This window comes from Engystomops pustulosus, chromosome 3, assembly GCF_040894005.1.
Source record: "Engystomops pustulosus chromosome 3, aEngPut4.maternal, whole genome shotgun sequence".
Classification (NCBI taxonomy): Eukaryota; Metazoa; Chordata; class Amphibia; order Anura; family Leptodactylidae; genus Engystomops; species Engystomops pustulosus.
In genome coordinates, this window is record NC_092413.1 from 216,314,354 (window position 1) to 216,337,160 (window position 22,807).

At 47.0% G+C, this 22,807-nt stretch overlaps 1 protein-coding gene across 2 annotated transcripts in view; it reads right to left on the reverse strand.

The window, feature by feature from the left end:
- BLK (BLK proto-oncogene, Src family tyrosine kinase) overlaps window positions 1-22,807 on the reverse strand; it is a 49,856-nt gene that overhangs the window by 10,438 nt on the left and 16,611 nt on the right. For both annotated transcript variants that reach the window (XM_072143811.1, XM_072143812.1), the window contains 6 exons: window positions 21,892-21,985; window positions 13,821-13,922; window positions 8,986-9,089; window positions 5,102-5,251; window positions 2,130-2,279; window positions 891-1,070 (listed from right to left, as the gene is read on the reverse strand). In XM_072143811.1, the coding sequence (XP_071999912.1) occupies window positions 891-1,070; window positions 2,130-2,279; window positions 5,102-5,251; window positions 8,986-9,089; window positions 13,821-13,922; window positions 21,892-21,985 (780 nt within the window). The remainder of the gene's footprint in view (window positions 1-890; window positions 1,071-2,129; window positions 2,280-5,101; window positions 5,252-8,985; window positions 9,090-13,820; window positions 13,923-21,891; window positions 21,986-22,807) is intronic.

Below are 22,807 nucleotides of genomic sequence, written 5' to 3' on the forward strand. Positions count from 1 at the left end.
GCCTGTATCCAGCTTGAGCCCCAATCTGTATCCAACCTGTACCCTAAACCCCAATCTGAACAGGAAAATGTATAATAATAATAATAATTTATTTATATAGCGCACACAGATTACACAGCGCTGCACAAACGAATCAACCTACCAGTATGTTTTGGAGTGTGGAAGGAAACCGGAGGAAACCCACGCAAACATGGAGAGAACATACAAACTCTTTGCAGATGTTGACCCTGGGAATTGAACCCAGGACCCCAGCGCTGCAAGGCTGTAATTCTAACCACTGAGCAACTGTGCTGCCCTATAACTGAGCCTCTATCCAGCTGAACCGGTACCCCAGTCTGAACAGGAACTTATATCTGAGCCTGTACCCAGCTTGAGCTGTACCCTGAAAGTACATGACCCTGTATCCTGCCGGACCTGTAACCCTATTTTTTTTTCTTTTTTTCCAGGTGCTCGAGCCAGTCCCTTTATAGAGGACAGTCCCGTTCTAGAAGGCGCTGTCACACTCAGAGAATAGACTGGGATGGTATATCCATAAAAGCAATTTTAATAAAAAGTAAAGGGTAAAACACTACGCGTTTCGGCTCCGGGCTGGAGCCTTCGTCAGGTGGATAATGACACCCTCTATGGAATAACCCCATTTATAAAAAAAAAAGCTTATGAAAAAAACCCTCGTCCTGACATTATACGAAAATCCGAAATATTAGGCTTCATCTGGATTACTAAGCTGCTCCCAATTCTAGCAAATGCTGGTCGCAACTTCCATGGTGTTACTTCCGGAACATCCCTGCAGGGACCATAGATTTGAGCCCATAGTGATATATCCATAAAATGTATCAATGGCCATTCCCATATGACACGATAGAAGAGATTAGATACCATGTATCACCCACCGTTACTCATGTATTCCGTTACAATGTATATGGGCTCTTTGGTGACCACAGCAAATAACTGCACCAGTTTGTTGTGCCGGAGAGTTTTCATCAAGTTTGCTTCTTCCAGAAAGGCCAAGGGGGACATGCTGCCCGCTCTCAACATCTTTATGGCCACGGTTACATTGTTATTATATAAACCTAAGAACACAAGAAGAAAAAAATCATCCATTAATGAGGTCTTCTCCAATCTGTGCTGCCCCAAAACCACAACCACCAGCCTGTCCTGACCATCCAGGAGGCCTCAGGTCAGAGGTCATGTGGGAATAGCTTATTATCTATGATAAGGTCAAGGTTGGTGCCCATCATGGTGGGGGATCTTAAATATGGACCTTGAACATCCTTGACCCCAGTAGGTGTCAGTCTCACTATCATCCTTCAACTGTTCCTCAACCAGGGGGAACCCATGTCTCCTGATAGATCACAAGATCCTACAGTTCAAGAGATGTGAAACCTTTCCTGCAAAAGCTCATATTTTTAGTTTTCTGGGGAATATATAACATGTCCTCCACATTATCCTCCACCTCATACCCACAACTCAAGTTCTAAAGGATTACAAAAAATCCAAACTTAGTTGTGCACTAGGCAGATGCCTGCTTTGCCTTGTCTCAATTCAATGGCATATGTTATAAAAAACATTAAGCTCCTCCTCTTGAGTTAAGCTCCTCCCTCAACCATCTACTTATGTAGCCTAACCCTTGTCTCAACTCAACGGCATGTCTTATAAAAAAAAAATTAACTCCTCCTCTTGAGTTAAGCTCCTCCCTCAACCATCTACTTACTTAGCCTAACCCTTGTCTCAACTCAATGGCATATGTTATAAAAAAAATATTAAGCTCCTCCTCTTTAGTTAAGCTCCTCCCTCAACCATCTACCTGCTTAGCCTAACCCTTGTCTCAACTCAAAGGCAGATATTATAAAAAACATTAAGCTCCTCCTCTTGAGTTAAGCTCCACCCTCAACCATCTACCAAGCAAAAATGGAAAGAAACCGGAGAGGACAAACCATTTATGTTTTCTTACTATATTATTTTAGGAGATACAGAAATTTCTGTGATTTTCAAAAAAAAATTGCTTGTTTTTTTGTGTGTGTGGTTTGCTCATAGTTAAAGGGAAGGTTTGCTCATAGTTAAAGGGAAGGTTTACTCATAGTTAAAGGGAATGTGATGTTTATTGGCGCACATAACCATGAAATACTCACCCATCCAAACCTCTCCAAATTGTCCAGCTCCAAGTTTCCTTACAAGTTTCACCGAATCCCTCGGGATCTCCCAGACGTCGGTCTCCCATTTGCTTCGGATCAGCGCTGGGCACGGCCTCTCCAATTTGCGGCATAAACCATCCGGCTTGTCTGAAAAAGTTACAGGAGAAAAAATAGTGTCGGGTCCTTGTGTTCTGGGGGGAGGTGACCTGTATCTCCTGTAGGTCAATCCTTAGAATAATCACATCAGATAATTTGTTACAATGTATCAGTGCAGATAACAGGTATCAGCCAGGAGTCCAATCTCTGAGGAGTATCGACTGGACTCAAGTTTTTAAAAAAATTAGTTGTGATAAGAGTTGTCTACAGCCTCTGGTAATAAATATAATTGGCCATGATTAATGACAGCAAGCAGAGATCTTGAAAATGTCGGAACATTTTTTATATATCCGTGGAAATTAGATCTCTGCCAAACCAGTCATTCATTTATGGCAAATAATTTGTAAAAAAAAATGTATATCTAGGATTCTGTGACCACAGGTGCTATCTGGGGGACATTAATCATAGGGGGTCTCAGGTTCGCCTGTTTTTGCGCCTGGTTTGCTCTTCTTTTTGGCTCCTGATCTATGATGGATCTAGTTCTGCCATAGTAAATGCACTTTGGAATTGTCGCATGTCCCATTCATTTGCGCCAAATTTGTCTCAAATTGTTAGATCTCATTTGTGAGCAATAATGAAAGGAGACTGAGAAAATGTGACAGAACGTTCAGGGCTTCATCTCTGCACAAAACCTATCATTGTGATGTAACTGCAGGGACTAAAAGTTACAGAGATGGAAAAAATAAATTCTTGCTGAAATGAGTCTTTTCCTTTGTTATTATAATTTACAGTAAATGGCGTCTGATAATATTCTCAGATCTGTACAATAAGACAATAATCACTCCCAGAGATGATCCCATAGACAATGATGAAGTCCTTACTGGAGAAATGTTACATTATAAAACTGCTCCGAAGTATTTTCCATGTTGCATAGAGGGGATTCTACATTTGGGAACCTAAAATGTATGTTTTTAGTAATGAAAAGTGATTTTTTTTGGGAAGTGCAGCTGCTCAGAGGAGGGGCATTTCTGCGCCTATTTTGCAGCTTTTAAGGCGCAAATTTGTGATAGATCCTGTGCAAACATCTGTATAGGAGGCTCTCACTGGGGCAGATTTACTTACCCGGCCCATTCGCGATCCAGCAGCGCGTTCTCTGCGGTGGATTCGGGTCTTCCGGCGATTCACTTAGGTAGTTCCTCCGATGTCCACCAGGTGGCGCTGCTGCGCTGAAGTTCCCCGAGGCACGCTGGAATGCACTGAAGTTCACCGGCCTATTCCTGGGTGAAGGTAAGCGCGAGTCCCGCAACACTTTTTATTTTTAAATGCGGCGGTTTTTCCGAATCCGTCGGGTTTTCGTTCGGCCACGCCCCCCCCAAGATTTCCGTCGCGTGCATGCCAGTGCCGATGCGCCACAATCCGATCACGTGCGCCAAAATCCCAGGGCAATACAGGGAAAATTGGTGCAAATCGGAAATATTCAGGTAACACGTTGGGAAACCGCGAATCGGGCCCTTAGTAAATGACCCCCACTATGTCAGATAAGGCGCAGGGACTCAGAACCGCTAAGTGCCAGACTTTGCCGTGCGCCAGAAAATGGTGCATACATTAACGAGAAATTAACGACATAAAACGCTCAAAACAGTCTAACAGACTATGATTACTGTCCCCCTCTGTGTTTTCCTATTAAACCCCTCAGATGCCAAAGTCGGTAGCACCCGAGCATCTGAGAGGTCAGTCAAAGGGAGGGGCTAAAGTGAATGTATAGTGGTTCATTGCCTAAGAGATAAAATTATTTTATGTCAAAGTGCCCTCAGAGAAATGAAAAGGAAAGTAGAAAAATAAAAAGGAAAATTTCTACAAAAAAAAAAATATATAAAAGAAAAACATTTGCTTTTGTCAACTAAAGAAACAAAATGAAAATGAAGTTGATATGTGTTGAAATGATGAATATGTAACATTACCTAATCAATGCGCGATTTGCCAAATTTTTCATCGTACCAATAAATGGAATAAAAAATTGGCAAAATGTCTCTCAAATGTTAATGAAAACTTCAGCTCGCCCTGCAAAAAACAAGCCCTCACACAGCCGCATAGGTGAAAAATTTGAAATGTTCAAGGCGTCTTCCTCCAATAAAATACAAGTGTAAAGGTTGATTTATTTTTTATCATTTAGTAGTAAAACATATGAAAAACTATAGACATTTTGTATCTCCGCGAACAATAACGTGAAGTGAGACTCAAAAATCAAGGACAGAATTGCAATTTGTTTCCCCCCAAGGAGCCACAGAAATATTATTTTACAGTTCAATAAATGACAAGCTATAAACAGAAAATCTCCCACAAAAACCAAGTCCCCATACATCGATCAAATAAACGTACGATTCTTGGAAGAAGAAGGGGAAAACACAAAAACTGTCTATGACCTAAGCTTTATTTCTGTGAAAATAGAAAGCCCCTTTAAAGGGGTTTTCCAAGCCAAAATATTGGTGACCTTTCCCAGGAATAGGTCACATTGGAGGAGTCCAACCCCCAGCACTCTCACAGATCAGTCTCTCTCAGTAGCTCATAGACAATGAAAGGAACAGGAAGCAGACAGCGCCACTCTCTGTGTAGTGGCTGATCAGAGTCACTGCAGCTTGGCTCCCAATCAAAAAGTTGCAGTTCTCAGGTTTGAACACTACACAGAGAACGGCGCCATCTTCTTCCTGTTCCATTCTCTGTTCATCATCTGATCCATGGGGGGTGCTGGGATTTTGATCCCCCACCAATTGATACTTAAGGACCTATTCTATGGATATGTTATCAATATTTTCAGTGTGGAAAACCCCTTTAAGTATAACCACACATGAAGCTTAATTATTGTATCCACTTACTGGAATAATGTTTAATGAGTTCCTGTAGTGAGGAGAAGGTGAGTGCCGGGGAGATGTAGTATCCGCCATTGTCCAGCATCCGGATCTTATAGTGTTTGATGAGGTCTCCTCTGGATGGGTCCTTGTCACGGACTGATAGCGAGTAGGTGCCTGGCGACAGCGAAACGTAATATTATAACATGCTACCTGCAGATAGGACACTATGTAGAACCTGCTCAACTCCTCCTGCTCTATTACATGCTGCCTGCAGATAGGACACTATGTACAATCTTCTCAGCTGCTCCTGCTCTATAACATGCTGCCTGCAGATAGGACACTATGGGCCACATTTATCACTTTTGTGCGCCTAAGTGTAGCCTAAATTCTGGCGCACTGTTTTGCCAGAATTATCACAAGCTACAACCATTTGTGATAAGTATATTTCCTGCCTCTTATTAATCACTTTACTTTAACACAGTTTAGGCGCAATTTAGGCGCAATGTTAGATTCGGGCAGTTACATGTCATCCTGCTACAAGCTCCTCTCTGCTTCTCCCACAGCCCAGAATGAAGATAACACTCACAGCAGCACCCAGGTGTGTGACACCCTGCACCCAGTGACCTCCTCAGCAGGGGCTTCTCCTGGAGGGGATCCCACAGTGCTGGTCTCCTGCTGCACCCCTGTAATTCTGCACAATATCCCCCTCAGACACACTGGTGATACTGTGCAGAATTACATGGGGGACACTTGTTTGTCGTATCTGCAAACTTCTGCAAACTTCTCTTCTCTCTTGCTGTGAGCTCAGGAGTTTGCAGAATATTTTGTAAATAGAAGGTGATGAACTGTAAATAGAGTCTGCAGCTCCTGTCTGCAGTGTCTGTAATGTATCTATTATCTGTTCCAGTGTCTGTAGTGTATCTAATGTATCTATTATATGTTCTAGTGTCTGCAGTGTATCTAATGTATCTATTATATGTTCCAGTGTCTGCAGTGTATCTAATGTGTCTATTATATGTTCCAGTGTCTGCAGAGTATCTAATGTATCTATTATATGTTCTAGTGTCTGCAGTGTATCTAATGTATCTATTATATGTTCCAGTGTCTGTAATGTATCTAATGTATCTATTATATGTTCTAGTGTCTGCAGTGTATGTAATGTATCTATTATATGTTCTAGTGTCTGGCTGAGCTTTGCTGCTAGAAATGAGCTCTTCTGCAAAGGGGCTCAGTGCTTTCTTCTCAGTTAACGCCACCTTCGGGCTGGAGTGTTTTTGCGCCCGTTTTTGCGCCTAAATGCAAAAGTCGCACGTGATGAATATCATTAGGCGCAGCAAAACATCTGGAATTGAACGATAATTTGACGTTTAATCGCAAAAATGGCGCAAAAACGGTGCGCCTAAACGAAAAGGCGCAAAAACAACAGAAAAAGCAAGTGATAAATGTGGCCCTATGTACAATCTGCTCAGCTCCTCCTGCTCTATAACATGCTGCCTGCAGATAGGACACTATGTACAATCTTCTCAGCTGCTCCTGCTCTATAACATGCTACCTGCAGATAGGACACTATGTACAATCTGCTCAGCTCCTCCTGCTCTATAACATGCTGCCTGCAGATAGGACACTATGTACAACCTGCTCAGCCCCTCCTGCTCTATAACATGCTGCCTGCCGATAGGACACTATGTACAATCTGCTCAGCTCCTCCTGCTCTATAACATGCTGCCTGCAGATAGGACACCATGTACAACCTGCTCAGCTCCTCCTGCTCTATAACATGCTGTCTACAGATAGGACACTATGTACAATCTGCTCAGCTCCTCCTGCTCTATAACATGCTGCCTGCAGATAGGACACTATGTACAATCTTCTCAGCACCTCCTGCTCCATAACATGCTGCCTGCAGATAGGACCCTATGTACAATCTGCTCAGCACCTCCTGCTCTATAACATGCTGCTTGTCCATTGCATAGTAAGTGTTTGTGCCCCCTGCAGTGCCTCCGCAGGGTAAACAATGTATTACACAATTCCCTAAGCTCAATGAAACCGGCCATTTATTTGTTTCCGGTTTAATACATGGAATATATGGATTTATGAACCAATCAGAGATTTTATTTCTGTGAGTTTGTGCATTTGTAAACAGAGATGCAGCCGCCGTGTGACGTCCGGGTGGGTGACCAGATTGTCTCGTGTAGTTCTGTACCCGGGAGGTGTTAACCGCAGATGTGTGATAATGATACGAGGCGTCAGGAAGCAGCAGTGTGAGGTTTAATGATAAGTGTTAGCTGTGATTACAGGGTGCGAATTATCCACCAAACATCAAATAAAATATCACAAATCCATGGCCGTCCCCTCAGGGTGCACATCATCCACGCAAGACATTGGGGCTTATTAACTAAGGGTCCGCGGATCGCATTTCCGTCGAACTTCCCAACATTTTCAGGATTTTCACCGCTGTGACAGGGATTTAGCAGGAGATTGTGTCTCACACGCGATCGGATTTTGCCACAGTGACGCCGGCTTTCATGCGACAGAAGTCAGGGGCTGTGCCATCAGACGGAAGTGACACATGCAGGATATCGGGCACATGATCTTAGTGAATTGCGGCAGAGTTCATTCTCGTCGGACAATGCACTTTCGGGAACTCCGAGGGAGTGGGTAAGTAAATGTGCTCCATTGGGGGACATTTACTTACCCGTCTCTGGTGCTTTTCCCGATGTGCATTGTCTGACGAGAATGAACTCTGCCGTGATTCACTAAGATCATGTGCCCGATATCCTGCATGTGTCGCTTCCCCGCTCAGGTCCCTGGAGTTCACCTTCTTCTTCCTGGTGCATGTAAGTGCATTGGATGTGACACAATTTGAATGTTAAATCCTTCGGATCGTCCGACTGCCCACCCCCCTGATTTCTGCCGCATGAAAGCCGGCGCCGCTGCACCAAAATCTGATCGCGTGCAACACAATCCCCTTCTAAATACCTGTCACAACGGCGCAAATGCCGAAAACAACAGGAAGTCCGATGGAAATGTGATCCGTGGACCCTTAGTAAATAAGCCTCAATGTGCAGATGTCACCATATTGGCCGGGTATGACTGTACCTCCGGCCTGGGGAACATACAATGTAACAAAACTTCCTGCCGCAGCATAAAAAAATAACTATTTATGTATTAAAATGTACACAAATATAAAATGTAACAGAAAACCAACCCCCCCCCCCTTCACCAAGAGTCAGGCATTATATCATCTCATATAGTACATATCCAATGCAATCCAATCGTTAACAAAAATAGATTAAAATACAAGAAAAATGTAATAATAATAATGATAATAATAAAGAAAGGTATTATATGGTCTTTTATATTAGAAGAGTATTTTTCGGACTATAAGGCACACCGGATTATTAGGTGCACCATCAATAAATGCCTGCTAAAACATCTAGGTTCATATATAAGGCGCACCTGATTATAAGGATGAATGACCAGCAGGTGGCAGACCTGTGCACAGTTCTAGGCAGCTGTTGTCTGTAAGTACGGTTCATATATAAGGCGCACTGGACCATGAGGCGCACCTTTGATTTCTGAGAAAATCAAAGGATTTTTTGTGCGCCTTATAGTCCGAAAAATACGGTAAGTAAAAAAGTGCAATATGATTTAGCATAAAATGACTCTTTCCCCGCCCTCCCCAGGCCACGACTGTAATAACCTGAAGAATAAGGTGACATTATTTTACAGGAAATTTAAAAGAATGAAATATTCCAAATATTGCAGAAAAGGTCAAGAATCTTTTTTTCTGTATAGTATCTAAGATATAAAAATGACACATATATATTTCTACTAAGCACTAAAAATAATACAATTTTCTCGCATACAAATTTTTGGGCTTTTCTAAATAATATCTGTGTCCCTACCGAGGCTGGTTTCACTCTCCCGGATAAGGAAGGTCCCGGGGATGTTATCTGGAGCCAGGAGTTGTCTCTCCGCATCTTTCCGTGTGATATTATTAAAGAAGAACCTGGACGATATATATAAAAAAATTACTTATTCGTTCCCGTGTAGATCATTGAAGGGTTAACCCTTTAGAAAACCCCCCCTGCTGAAAGCTACGTCCTTCCATCCTGCTCCCTCCTGCTGAAAGCTACGTCCTTCCATCCTGCTCCCTCCTGCTGAAAGCTACGTCCTTCCATCCTGCTCCCTCCTGATGAAAGCTACGTCCTTCCATCCTGCTCCCTCCTGCTGAAAGCTATGTCCTTCCATCCTGCTCCCTCCTGCTGAAAGCTACGTCCTTCCATCCTGCTCCCTACTGCTGAAAGCTATGTCCTTCCATCCTGCTCCCTCCTGCTGAAAGCTACGTCCTTCCATCCTGCTCCCTCCTGCTGAAAGTTACGTCTTTCCATCCTGCTCCCTCCTGCTGAAAGCTACGTCCTTCCATCCTGCTCCCTGCTGCTGAAAGTTACGTCTTTCCATCCTGCTCCCTCCTGCTGAAAGCTACATCCTTCCATCCTGCTCCCTCCTGCTGGAAGCCACTTCCCACCATTCTGCTCCCTCCTGCTGAAAGCTACGTCCTTCCATCCTGCTCCCTCCTGCTGAAAGCTACGTCCTTCCATCCTGCTCCCCTCCTGCTGAAAGCTACGTCCTTCCATCCTGCTCCCTCCTGCTGAAAGCTACGTCCTTCCATCCTGCTCCCTCCTGCTTAAAGCCATGTCCTTCCATCCTGCTCCCTCCTGCTGAAAGCTACATCCTTCCATCCTGCTCCCTCCTGCTGAAAGCTACGTCTTTCCATCCTGCTCCCTCCTGCTTAAAGCCATGTCCTTCCATCCTGATTGATAAATTTCATTGATATAGTAAAAAAGCACAAAACACAAAGTAGTGCAGAAAAAAAATCCAAATAACCAAATATGTCATAAGTAATAAAAATATCAACACGTCCTTCCATCCTGCTCCCTGCTGCTGAAAGTTACGTCTTTCCATCCTGCTCCCTCCTGCTGAAAGCTACATCCTTCCATCCTGCTCCATCCTGCTGAAAGTTACGTCTTTCCATCCTGCTCCCTCCTGCTGAAAGCTACGTCCTTCCATTCTGCTCCCTCCTGCTGAAAGCTACGTCCTTCCATCCTGCTCCCTCCTGCTGAAAGCTACGTCCTTCCATCCTGCTCCCTCCTGCTGAAAGCTACGTCCTTCCATCCTGCTCCCTGCTGCTGAAAGTTACGTCTTTCCATCCTGCTCCCTGCTGCTGAAAGCTACGTCATTCCATCCTGCTCCCTCCTGCTGAAAGCTACATCCTTCCATCCTGCTCCCTGCTGCTGAAAGTTACGTCTTTCCATCCTGCTCCCTCCTGCTGAAAGCTACATCCTTCCATCCTGCTCCCTCCTGCTGAAAGCTACGTCCTTCCATCCTGCTCCCTCCTGCTGAAAGCTACGTCATTCCATCCGGCTCCCTCCTGCTGAAAGCTACATCCTTCCATCCTGCTCCCCTCCTGCTGAAAGCTACGTCCTTCCATCCTGCTCCCTCCTGCTGAAAGCTACGTCCTTCCATCCTGCTCCCTCCTGCTGAAAGCTACGTCTTTCCATCCTGCTCCCTCCTGCTGAAAGCTACGTCTTTCCATCCTGCTCCCCTCCTGCTGAAAGCTACGTCCTTCCATCCTGCTCCCTCCTGCTGAAAGCTACATCCTTCCATCCTGCTCCCTGCTGCTGAAAGTTACGTCTTTCCATCCTGCTCCCTGCTGCTGAAAGCTACGTCATTCCATCCTGCTCCCTCCTGCTGAAAGCTACATCCTTCCATCCTGCTCCCTGCTGCTGAAAGTTACGTCTTTCCATCCTGCTCCCTCCTGCTGAAAGCTACATCCTTCCATCCTGCTCCCTCCTGCTGAAAGCTACGTCCTTCCATCCTGCTCCCTCCTGCTGAAAGCTACGTCCTTCCATCCTGCTCCCTCCTGCTGAAAGCTACATCCTTCCATCCTGCTCCCTGCTGCTGAAAGTTACGTCTTTCCATCCTGCTCCCTCCTGCTGAAAGCTACATCCTTCCATCCTGCTCCCTCCTGCTGAAAGCTACATCCTTCCATCCTGCTCCCTGCTGCTGAAAGTTACGTCTTTCCATCCTGCTCCCTGCTGCTGAAAGCTACGTCATTCCATCCTGCTCCCTCCTGCTGAAAGCTACATCCTTCCATCCTGCTCCCTGCTGCTGAAAGTTACGTCTTTCCATCCTGCTCCCTCCTGCTGAAAGCTACATCCTTCCATCCTGCTCCCTCCTGCTGAAAGCTACGTCCTTCCATCCTGCTCCCTCCTGCTGAAAGCTACGTCATTCCATCCGGCTCCCTCCTGCTTAAAGCCATGTCCTTCCATCCTGCTCCCTCCTGTTGAAAGCTACATCCTTCCATCCTGCTCCCTCCTGCTGAAAGCTACGTCTTTCCATCCTGCTCCCTCCTGCTTAAAGCCATGTCCTTCCATCCTGATTGATAAATTTCAATGATATAGTAAAAAAGCACAAAACACAAAGTAGTGCAGAAAAAAAATCCAAATAACCAAATATGTCATAAGTAATAAAAATATCAACACGTCCTTCCATCCTGCTCCCTGCTGCTGAAAGTTACGTCTTTCCATCCTGCTCCCTCCTGCTGAAAGCTACATCCTTCCATCCTGCTCCATCCTGCTGAAAGTTACGTCTTTCCATCCTGCTCCCTCCTGCTGAAAGCTACGTCCTTCCATTCTGCTCCCTCCTGCTGAAAGCTACGTCCTTCCATCCTGCTCCCTCCTGCTGAAAGCTACGTCCTTCCATCCTGCTCCCTCCTGCTGAAAGCTACGTCCTTCCATCCTGCTCCCTGCTGCTGAAAGTTACGTCTTTCCATCCTGCTCCCTGCTGCTGAAAGCTACGTCATTCCATCCTGCTCCCTCCTGCTGAAAGCTACATCCTTCCATCCTGCTCCCTGCTGCTGAAAGTTACGTCTTTCCATCCTGCTCCCTCCTGCTGAAAGCTACATCCTTCCATCCTGCTCCCTCCTGCTGAAAGCTACGTCCTTCCATCCTGCTCCCTCCTGCTGAAAGCTACGTCATTCCATCCGGCTCCCTCCTGCTGAAAGCTACATCCTTCCATCCTGCTCCCCTCCTGCTGAAAGCTACGTCCTTCCATCCTGCTCCCTCCTGCTGAAAGCTACGTCCTTCCATCCTGCTCCCTCCTGCTGAAAGCTACGTCTTTCCATCCTGCTCCCTCCTGCTGAAAGCTACGTCTTTCCATCCTGCTCCCCTCCTGCTGAAAGCTACGTCCTTCCATCCTGCTCCCTCCTGCTGAAAGCTACATCCTTCCATCCTGCTCCCTGCTGCTGAAAGTTACGTCTTTCCATCCTGCTCCCTGCTGCTGAAAGCTACGTCATTCCATCCTGCTCCCTCCTGCTGAAAGCTACATCCTTCCATCCTGCTCCCTGCTGCTGAAAGTTACGTCTTTCCATCCTGCTCCCTCCTGCTGAAAGCTACATCCTTCCATCCTGCTCCCTCCTGCTGAAAGCTACGTCCTTCCATCCTGCTCCCTCCTGCTGAAAGCTACGTCATTCCATCCGGCTCCCTCCTGCTGAAAGCTACATCCTTCCATCCTGCTCCCCTCCTGCTGAAAGCTACGTCCTTCCATCCTGCTCCCTCCTGCTGAAAGCTACGTCCTTCCATCCTGCTCCCCTCCTGCTGAAAGCTACGTCCTTCCATCCTGCTCACTCCTGCTGAAAGCTACGTCCTTCCATCCTGCTCCCTCCTGCTGAAAGCTACGTCTTTCCATCCTGCTCCCTCCTGCTGAAAGCTACGTCTTTCCATCCTGCTCCCTCCTGCTGAAAACTACGTCCTTCCATCCTGCTCCCTCCTGCTGAAAGCTACGTCCTTCCATCCTGCTCCCTCCTGCTGAAAGCTACGTCCTTCCATCCTGCTCCCTCCTGCTGAAAGCTACGTCCTTCCATCCTGCTCCCCTCCTGCTGAAAGCTACGTCTTTCCATCCTGCTCCCTCCTGCTGAAAGCTACGTCTTTCCATCCTGCTCCCTCCTGCTGAAAGCTACGTCCTTCCATCCTGCTCCCTCCTGCTGAAAGCTACGTCCTTCCATCCTGCTCCCCTCCTGCTGAAAGCTACGTCCTTCCATCCTGCTCCCTCCTGCTGAAAGCTACGTCCTTCCATCCTGCTCCCTCCTGCTGAAAGCTACGTCTTTCCATCCTGCTCCCTCCTGCTGAAAGCTACGTCTTTCCATCCTGCTCCCTCCTGCTGAAAGCTACGTCTTTCCATCCTGCTCCCTCCTGCTGAAAGCTACGTCCTTCCATCCTGCTCCCTCCTGCTGAAAGCTACGTCCTTCCATCCTGCTCCCTCCTGCTGAAAGCTACGTCCTTCCATCCTGCTCCCCTCCTGCTGAAAGCTACGTCTTTCCATCCTGCTCCCTCCTGATGAAAGCTACGTCCTTCCATCCTGCTCCCTCCTGCTGAAAGCTACGTCCTTCCATCCTGCTCCCTCCTGCTGAAAGCTACGTCTTTCCATACGCTCCTAATATCATATTTTAATTTGATATTGTAAAGAATTCAACATCTGTCAATGAATTTCACATTTAAATAGTGCGAATATCTTAAAGCCTCAATAATATTCCACTCCACTCACAATATACAGGACATGTAATGCCAAATTATGTTATTAAAAAAAAAAATTACATTTTTTTAAAAAGTAATAATTAGATAATGCTGTAAATGCAAAAAAAATGCAAAAATTTTTTTAAATAAATTCCCATTTTACTCACTTTTCCAATTCCAGGCTGTGCACAGGGGTGACAAAGTTACTGGGGATGTAGCCTTCTGTGCCAGTGCGTTCAGACTTCGCCAACCACCAGTCTCCACCAGAACTGGGCAGAAATGATTAGATTTCAGACAATGCATTTATTTTACCTTTAAGTGTCCTAAATATTCTATCAACATAATAAGAAATAAACCTCTGAAACATTAAATAACAAATCTTGTGCAGAAGCCTCTCCTGACACTCACTGCCGGCTACAGGCGGCTTCTCCATTGAGCAGAGGAACCAGTCCGAGAAGCCTCCTGACATCTCAGTGTATTTCTATGTGTTCTAATTTATGCTGTGTTTTGGTCAGTTTTATATCAGTGTTTTTAAAGGGAACCTGTCACCGCTGTTTGAAAAAAATGAGCATTAGACCGGTTCCCATAGAGCCTTGTACACTCACCGGCCACTTTATTAGGTACACCTGTCCAACTGCTCGTTAACACTTAATTTGTAATCAGCCAATCACATGGCGGCAACTCAGTGCATTTAGGCATGTAGACATGGTCAAGACAATCTCCTGCAGTTCAAACCGAGCATCAGTATGGGGAAGAAAGGTGATTTGTGGCCTTTGAACGTGGCATGGTTGTTGGTGCTGGAAGGGCTGGTCTGAGTATTTCAGAAACTGTTGATCTACTGGGATTTTCACGCACAACCATCTCTAGGGTTTACAGAGAATAAGAAAAAGAAAAAACATCCAGTGAGCGGCAGTTCTGTGGGCGGAAATGCCTTGTTGATGCCAGAGTTCAGAGGAGAATGGGCAGACTGGTTCGAGCTGATAGAAAGGCAACAGTGACTCAAATCGCCCCCCGTTACAACCAAGGTAGGCAGAAGAGCATCTCTGAACGCACAGTACGTCGAACTTTGAGGCAGATGGGCTACAGCAGCAGAAGGCCACACCGGGTGCCACTCCTTTCAGCTAAGAACAGGAAACTGAGGCTACAATTTGCACAAGCTCATCGAAATTGGACAGTAGAAGATTGGAAAAACGTTGCCTGGTCTGATGAGTCTCGATTTCTGCTGCGACATTCGGATGGTAGGGTCAGAATTTGGCGTCAACAACATGAAAGCATGGATCCATCCTGCCTTGTATCAGCGGCTCAGGCTGGTGGTGGTGGTGTCATGGTGTCTTTGGGCCCCTTGGTACAACGCCACAGCCTACCTGAGTATTGTTGCTGCCAATGTCCATCCCTTTATGAGCACAATGTACCCTGTAACATCTGATGGCTACTTTCAGCAGGATAATGCGCCATGTCATAAAGCTGGAATCATCTCAGACTGGTTTCTTGAACATGACAATGAGGTCACTGGACACAAATGGCCTCCACAGTCACCAGATCTCAATCCAATAGAGCATCTTTGGGATGTGGTGGAACGGGAGATTCGCATCATGGATGTGCAGCCGACAAATCTGCGGCAACTGTGTGATGCCATCATGTCAATATGGAGCAAAATCCCTGAGGAGCTTCCAGCACCTTGTTGTATCTATGCCACGAAGAATTGAGGCAGTTCTGAAGGCAAAAGGAGGTCCAACCCGTTACTAGCATGGTCTACCTAATAAAGTGGCCGGTGAGTGTATATGCCTAAGGGCACCTTATTAACTAAGTTGATCGATGGTCACAAGTGGAGAGAATGAACTTTGATTCTCTGCCTGGTAACCAGAGAATCCAGCAAGTCGGACTGGGCGCATACTCACGCTTGAGTCTAGCAGCCGCCTACTCAGCACGTTATCAGTTCCTCCTCATTACACTCCCCCTTTCCAATATGTCACTTGGCCGTCTCAACGAAATCTTGCGCATACGTTTAAACCGCTTGCCGCTGTCATGTGCAATGAGCGCCTGAGCGGTCTGCGCCCTCTGATGCATCACTGCGAATGAGCGGCTTTTTCCCCTTCCGCATCGCAGTGAGGCGGCGGAGGGCGCGGATCGCTTGGACGCTCACTGCGCATGACAGCGGCTTATAGGGAATCAAAGTTAATTTTCTCCACTTGTGACCATCAATCAACTTAGTTAAAAATAAGGTGCCCTTAGGCCATAATGATCTATGGGAACAGGACTAATGCTCATTTTTTTCAAACAGCGATGACAGGTTCCCTTTAACCCCCTCGGAGAACATAAGGGATACGCACAGAGAGGTTCGGTCACTTCTCTGATGTCTCGGCCTGCAGTGAGTATTAGAGGAAGCAGCTACAAAAGTGAAGTAAAATGTAGATAAATGAGGGAGCAAAAGATGGAAATGCAAAGAGGAATAAATGGCATCTGTGGGAAGGGGTTAACGAGGACCTTATATCAATTTAACCAACCCGAACTGCGCACATTCATTAAAATACATTGTTCCACTGTTAATGATATATTTTGAATTTTCTCCCTATCTTACACTGTTCCCAAGTACTAATTGTGATTATTTTCACTTTTCTACTGTCAGATGGGAGGAGCCAGGTTGTCTGCTCCACCCATATGACAGTAGTAAGCATAATAAGTATAGTTATGCTATTCAATATATTGTACCCGATAATTTTACATAATGCTGAAAAGTAGTCGGTCCTGGGCTAAAGCTCACAGCCTGGCTCCGCCCATCTGACAGCAAAGACCAAAAAATGTAACTGTAGTGGGGACTAGAGAAAAAATCCAAACTACACCTGAACCAGATGTGTGGCCCAGGGGCGTAACTAGGAGAGGCCGTGCCCCATAGCAGACATCTGAATAAGGCACACTACTAGGGGCACACAACCCATGGGGCAATTTTCACCTCGGGCGGCGCCTCCTGCTGGATGATGGGAGGTGGAATTTTGGGGGCTAGTAATGAGCCCGGCCCTCCCCCCAGGCCAGTTTCATCGCATTTCAGCCTTGATTCGCACTGATATATACATTTATACACTCACACACATCTGTTCCAGTTGCTGTTGACCACATGGGGAAAGTAGACAACAGGAATTAGAGAGGAGAGTGGAAGATGTGCACTGTTATATACATATTATGGTGCACATCCTCCATACTTCAGTATGTCAGGTCAGATGCTGGGCCCCCTGATACTGTAAGCTCCATAGCAACCACTATGGCTGCTGAAGTTACACCTCTGGCATACCTCCCAACTTTTGTGGAGGAGAAAGAGGGACAAAATGGCGGCGCGCGAAGCGCGCCGCGGCGATTTTTTTACCCACAGAAGCCACACCCTAGCCACGCCCCCTAACCACACCCCCTGGCCACGCCACTGCTCATACCTTCAACGCATCCACTGGCACCAATGTATATTTATGTATATAATTGGGGGGCATATTCCACTCCCCCTAGACAACGAGCATGCCCTCCTAGACAACGAGCATGCCCCCCCCAGACAACGAGCATGTCCTCCCCTAGACAACGAGCATGTCCCCCCCTAGACAACGAGCATGTCCCCCCCAGACAACGGGCATGTCCGCCCCCAGACAACGAGCATGCCCTCCTAGACAACGAGCATGTCCTCCCCTAGACAACGAGCATGCCCCCCCCAGACAACGAGCATGTCCTTCCCTAGACAACGAGCATGTCCCCCCCTAGACAACGAGCATGTCCCCCCCAGACAACGGGCATGTCCGCCCCCAGACAACGAGCATGCCCCCCCCTAGACAACGAGCATGTCCCCCCCAGACAACGAGCATGTCCCCCCCAGACAACGGGCATGTCCGCCCCCAGACAACGAGCATGCCCCCCCCTAGACAACGAGCATGTCCCCCCCAGACAACGAGCATGCCCCCCCTAGACAACAAGCATGCCCCCCCTAGACAACGAGCATGTCCCCTAGACAACGAGCATGCCCCCCCCTAGACAACGAGCATGTACCCCCCCCTAGACAACGAGCATGTACCCCCACCTAGACAACGAGAATGTACCCCCACCTAGACAACGACCATGTCCCCCCCTAGACAACGAGCATGTCCCCCCCCCCTAGACAACGAGCATGTCCCCCACCTAGACAACGAGCCTGTCCCCCCCTGTGGCTGCGTGCCCTTTTTTGTGTGTTTGTGTTATTTTTGTCTTCCAGGACCGTGCCTGCTGTGGACTGCTTCCGATTCGAAGGATTACATCGATGACCGACAGTTCTAACAAATAAAATGGTCAACGAGGGTGTGTCTGCGTTTTTTGTTCAATAAAATTTTCTGAAAACGGTGTGATTATTTATTTTTTTGCGACACTCTTCATAGTTTGCCGTAGTAGTGGTGCCGGCTAGATGACGGTGCTCATTACTAAGGGCTGGCCTTAGTGTTTGCCTTAATTTTTTTGGCAAATTCACACTAACGCCCATACCATTACCCCGGTACCCACCGCCACCAGGGGTGCCGGGAAGAGCCGGGTACAAACCAGTACCTGACCGTCTATAGATGGTCAGGTGCTGGGGCGGCCGCAGGCTGTTATTGTTGCGCTGGAATAGCCCCCTAACAGTGACCTATCCCAGCTCAGTAATGGCAGGCTGCTGCTGCTTTTTTGTATCAGGCTGATTTGAAAAATAGAGGGCACCCCATGCCGTTTTTTCTTCAAATTTTTGACAAAAATATGCGTGGGGTCCCCCCTTTAAAGGGGGCTCCCAGGCTGTTTCCCCCATTTTTACAAAAAAATGGGGGGGAAAAACGGCATGGGGTGCCCCTATTGTTCAAATCAGCCAGATACAAAAAAGCAGCAGCAGCCTGCCATTACTGAGCTGGGATAGGCCACTGTTAGGGGGCTATTCCAGCGCAACAATAACAGCCTGCAGCCGCCCCACTACCTGACCATCTATAGACGGTCAGGTACTGGTTTGTACCCGGCTCTTCCCGGCACCCCTGGTGGCGGTGGGTACCGGGGTAATGGTATGGGCGTTAGTGTAAATTTGCCAAAAAAATTAAGGCAAACACTAAGGCCAGCCCTTAGTAATGAGCACCGTCACCTAGCCGGCACCACTACTACGGCAAACTATGAAGAGTGTCGCAAAAAAATAAATAATCACACCGTTTTCAGAAAATTTTATTGAACAAAAGACGCAGACACACCCTCGTTGACCATTTTATTTGTTAGAAATGTCGGTCATAGACGTAATCCTTCGAATCCGAAGCAGTCCACAGCAGGCACGGTCCTGGAAGACAAAAATAACACAAACACACAAAAAAGGGCACGCAGCCACAGGGGAGGACATGCTCGTTGTCTAGGGGTCAGGGGTAGACATGCTCGTTGTCTAGGGGGGGGGGAAATGCTAGTTGTCTAGGGGGGGGACATGCTCGTTGTCTAGGAGTCGGGGGGAGACATGCTCGTTGTCTAGGGGGGGGAATGCTCGTTGTCTGGGGGGGGGGACATGCTCGTTGTCTAGGGGGGGGGGGCATGCTCGTTGTCTAGGGGTCAGGGGGAGACATGCTCGTTGTCTAGGGGTCAGGGGGAGACATGCTCGTTGTCTAGCAGGGGGAAATGCTTGTTGTCTAGGGGGGGAAATCCTCGTTGTCTAGGGGGGGAAATCCTCGTTGTCTAGGGGGGGGACATGCTCGTTGTCGCAGTAAAGGGGAGGGGTCCTATGGAGCGCAGTAAAGGGGAGGGGTCCTATGGAGCGCAGTAAAGGGGAGGGGTCCTATGGAGCGCAGTAAAGGGGAGGGGTCCTATGGAGCGCAGTAAAGGGGAGGGGTCCTATGGAGCGCAGTAAAGGGGAGGGGTCCTATGGAGCGCAGTAAAGGGGAGGGGTCCTATGGAGCGCAGTAAAGGGGAGGGGTCCTATTGAGCGCGCAGTGAAAGCCATAAAAAACACATTTGATATTTTCCTTCCCGCTTCCCAGTACAGGGCCTGGAATATTTAATACTGTCACTAGGAAGTATAATTTGTTACGCAGAAACAGGCCGCACACAGCTCTGTACGTGGAAAAATAAAAAAGTTATTGATTTTTGAAAGTGGGGAGTGAAATATGGAAACGCAAAAATTGTTCCGTCAGAGTAATGGAGCAGACGGCCGTGTATGACCATTCTGCTCCATTATTGTCATAGAGCGATGACATGGACCTTATGTGGACCCCAACAGACCCCTTGTTTTCATGATCTATGGGGGTCACATCACTGAAACCCCCACACATCAGCAGGTTAAGCCCTGTCCTATGGATAGGGCCTAACTTGTATTTGTGGGAAAACCCCTTTAACCCCTTAACGCTCTGCGCCGTAGCTCTACGGCGCAGAGAGTATAAGGAGTGTATGAAGAGGGCTCACGGGCTGAGTCTTCTTCATACAAGGTGGGGGGTTTTGCATGTTGCAGAAAACCCCCACCGCTAATAACCGCAGTCGGTCATTGTCGCCGGCAAAGTCTTTTTTACGATCGCTGTGCCCCCGAACGTCATCGGGGGCGGCGATCGTTTGCCGTGGTAGCCTCGGGTCTTCTTTTGACACGAGGCTACATGGCTTCTGCAGGTTCGTTACAATGAGCCAGAAGTATTGCAGTATATGGTAGGAGCGATCTGACCATCTAGGGTTAATGTACCGTAGATGGTCTAAGAAATAGTGGAAAAAAAAGAAAAAACAGGTTTTAAAAATAAAAAAAATTTATAAAATATTAAAAATTCTAATCACCTCCCTTTCCCTAGAACGGATATAAAACATAATAAACAGTAAAGATCACAGACATATTAGGTATCGCCGCGTCCCAAAATGCCCGATCTATCAAAATATAAAAACGGTTACGGGCGGCGGTGACCTCCGAGGCGGGAAATGGCGCCCAAATGTCCGAAATGCGACTTTTACACCTTTTTACATCACATAAAAAATGAAATTAAAAATGATCAAAATGTCGCACAGACCTCAAAATGGTAGCAATGAAAACGTCGCCTCATTTCGCCAAAAATGACCCCACCCCCAGCTCCGTGCACCGAAATATGAAAAAGTTATTAGCGTCAGAAGATGGCAAAAATTTTTTTTTTTTTTTTTTTGCACACATGCGTTTAATTTTTGAAAATGTATTAAAACACAATAAAACCTATAAATCCGGTATCACCGCGATCGCACCAAACCAAAGAATAAAGCTGACGTGTTATTTTGAGTGCACAGTCAAAGTCGAAAAAACTGAGCCCACAAGAACGTGACATGTGCGGTTTTTTAAAAAATTTTTTCCACATTTGGAATTTTTTGCAGCTTCGCAGTACACGGCATGTTAAAATAAATAACATTACGGGAAAGTAAAATTTGTTACGCACAAAATAAGCCCTCACACAGCTCTGTACACGGAAACATGAAAAAGTTATGGATTTTTGAAGTTGGAGAGCGAGAAATGAGAGAAAAACCCTGCGTCCTTAAGGGGTTAAGGGATTAAGTATATGGTACAATAAAAGCAGAATAGAAGGGCACTGGGGGGGTTAGGGATGGGGGCAGGGGGTCTATGGAGGAAAGTGTTTAACCCTTTAGCTGCTGCCTGCAGTCACTGTAGAGTACCTGTTATCACACTGCAGCAGCTGCACACACTCGGCTCTGCTTCATCAGACGAACTTCAGTGAGGAGCAGGAGGAGGAGGTGGGGGCAGGGAGCCATTGATGTAGCAGTGCTGGAGAGTTCCTGCCTGCACGGAGGCTGATCCCCTGGGGCTGCTGTGCAGGGGCAGTGCAGAGAATATGACACTCTGCACTGCTCCATCCATCCATCCATCCATGTGCCTGCAAGTGGCAGCCTGAGGACAGGGAGGGCTCTGCCTCCCAGGGGAGGGGATGGGGGAGGTGCCGGCTCTGCAGCAGACAGCCCGGGAGCTGGAGAGGAGGAGGACGCTGTACCCCGCCCCCTGGCTTCTCTGTATCCTGAGCAGGACGGGGGCGGGACTCGGGGGCGGGACTCGGGGGGGGGGCGGGACTCGGGGGCGGGACAAAACGGAAAAATCCGTGAAACCGCAAAAAAACCGGGACTTTCACTTAACGGTCCGTGCAGGCGGGACAAGGGTTAAAAAACGGGACTGTCCCGCCCAAAACGGGACGGTTGGGAGGTATGCCTCTGGTGTGGCCCCTATTACAGGAAGCAATGAGTTGGTGTAAGGGAATAGAAAATCTTCACTATGAGGGTAAACATGTTGGCACTTACTCTGCCAGGAGCTGGAGCTTCTCTCCTTTCTGTAGCTCCAGGTCTCCATTATTTAGAGGAGTATAATCGTATAACGCAGCAACAAATCTCTTCTCTGTGCACAATAGAAAGATGTCCAAAGGTTAGTAATAAACACTATTCCAAAAATAAGAGAAACATTCCTTAGGCTACAATAATCCTTAAAGGGGTTGTCCTTTTCATTGGACACTGATCATCTTGGATCTCAATCCTGGTACTTCTACAAACAGGATACCTTTAGGGATAAGTGGTAACAGTTGTGTTCGGCTTAACCTCGGTTCAGGTACGCCCGCTAACATCAGCGCCCATCGCGAGTGTCAACCCAGTTAAATGCCGGTGCCATATGAGTGCCACCACTTTTCCTTGGATTGCCACGAGGAGTAAGGGTGCTCTACACGGTGCCCATCAACCAGCCCATCAGGATGAACCTGAACATCAATGTGAAGTCTGGTTTTTGGGAACCCAAAAATTATGTTTTTGCTCTGCTCATCACAATGTTTGGAAAAGCCATGGACCATCACATGGTGGTCATTGAGATGAATGACCATGCTTGTAATACAAGGATGAGTTTATTAGACCACAACTGAAACCATTCTTGGAGAAGTGGTCCACCTTTTTGATCCCCCCCACCATGACATCTAAAAGCCTTTATTGGGTCTATGGATATAGGGTGTCTCCATCAACGCTCACGTCAAAATGCAAGTGCAGGACCTGCTCAAAAGCTGTTGTAGACTACAGGCCCATGACTTCTTGTGGCAAGACTCTCTCACTCCATATTCTATCATATATTTCTCCATTATCGAAGCCCCTTGGGTATGATATTCTAATAACACTTTCTGATGGGCTCGTTGCATGGCCTTCCACGAAATGTTTGTATACCATCAGTTAGAGTAGATGT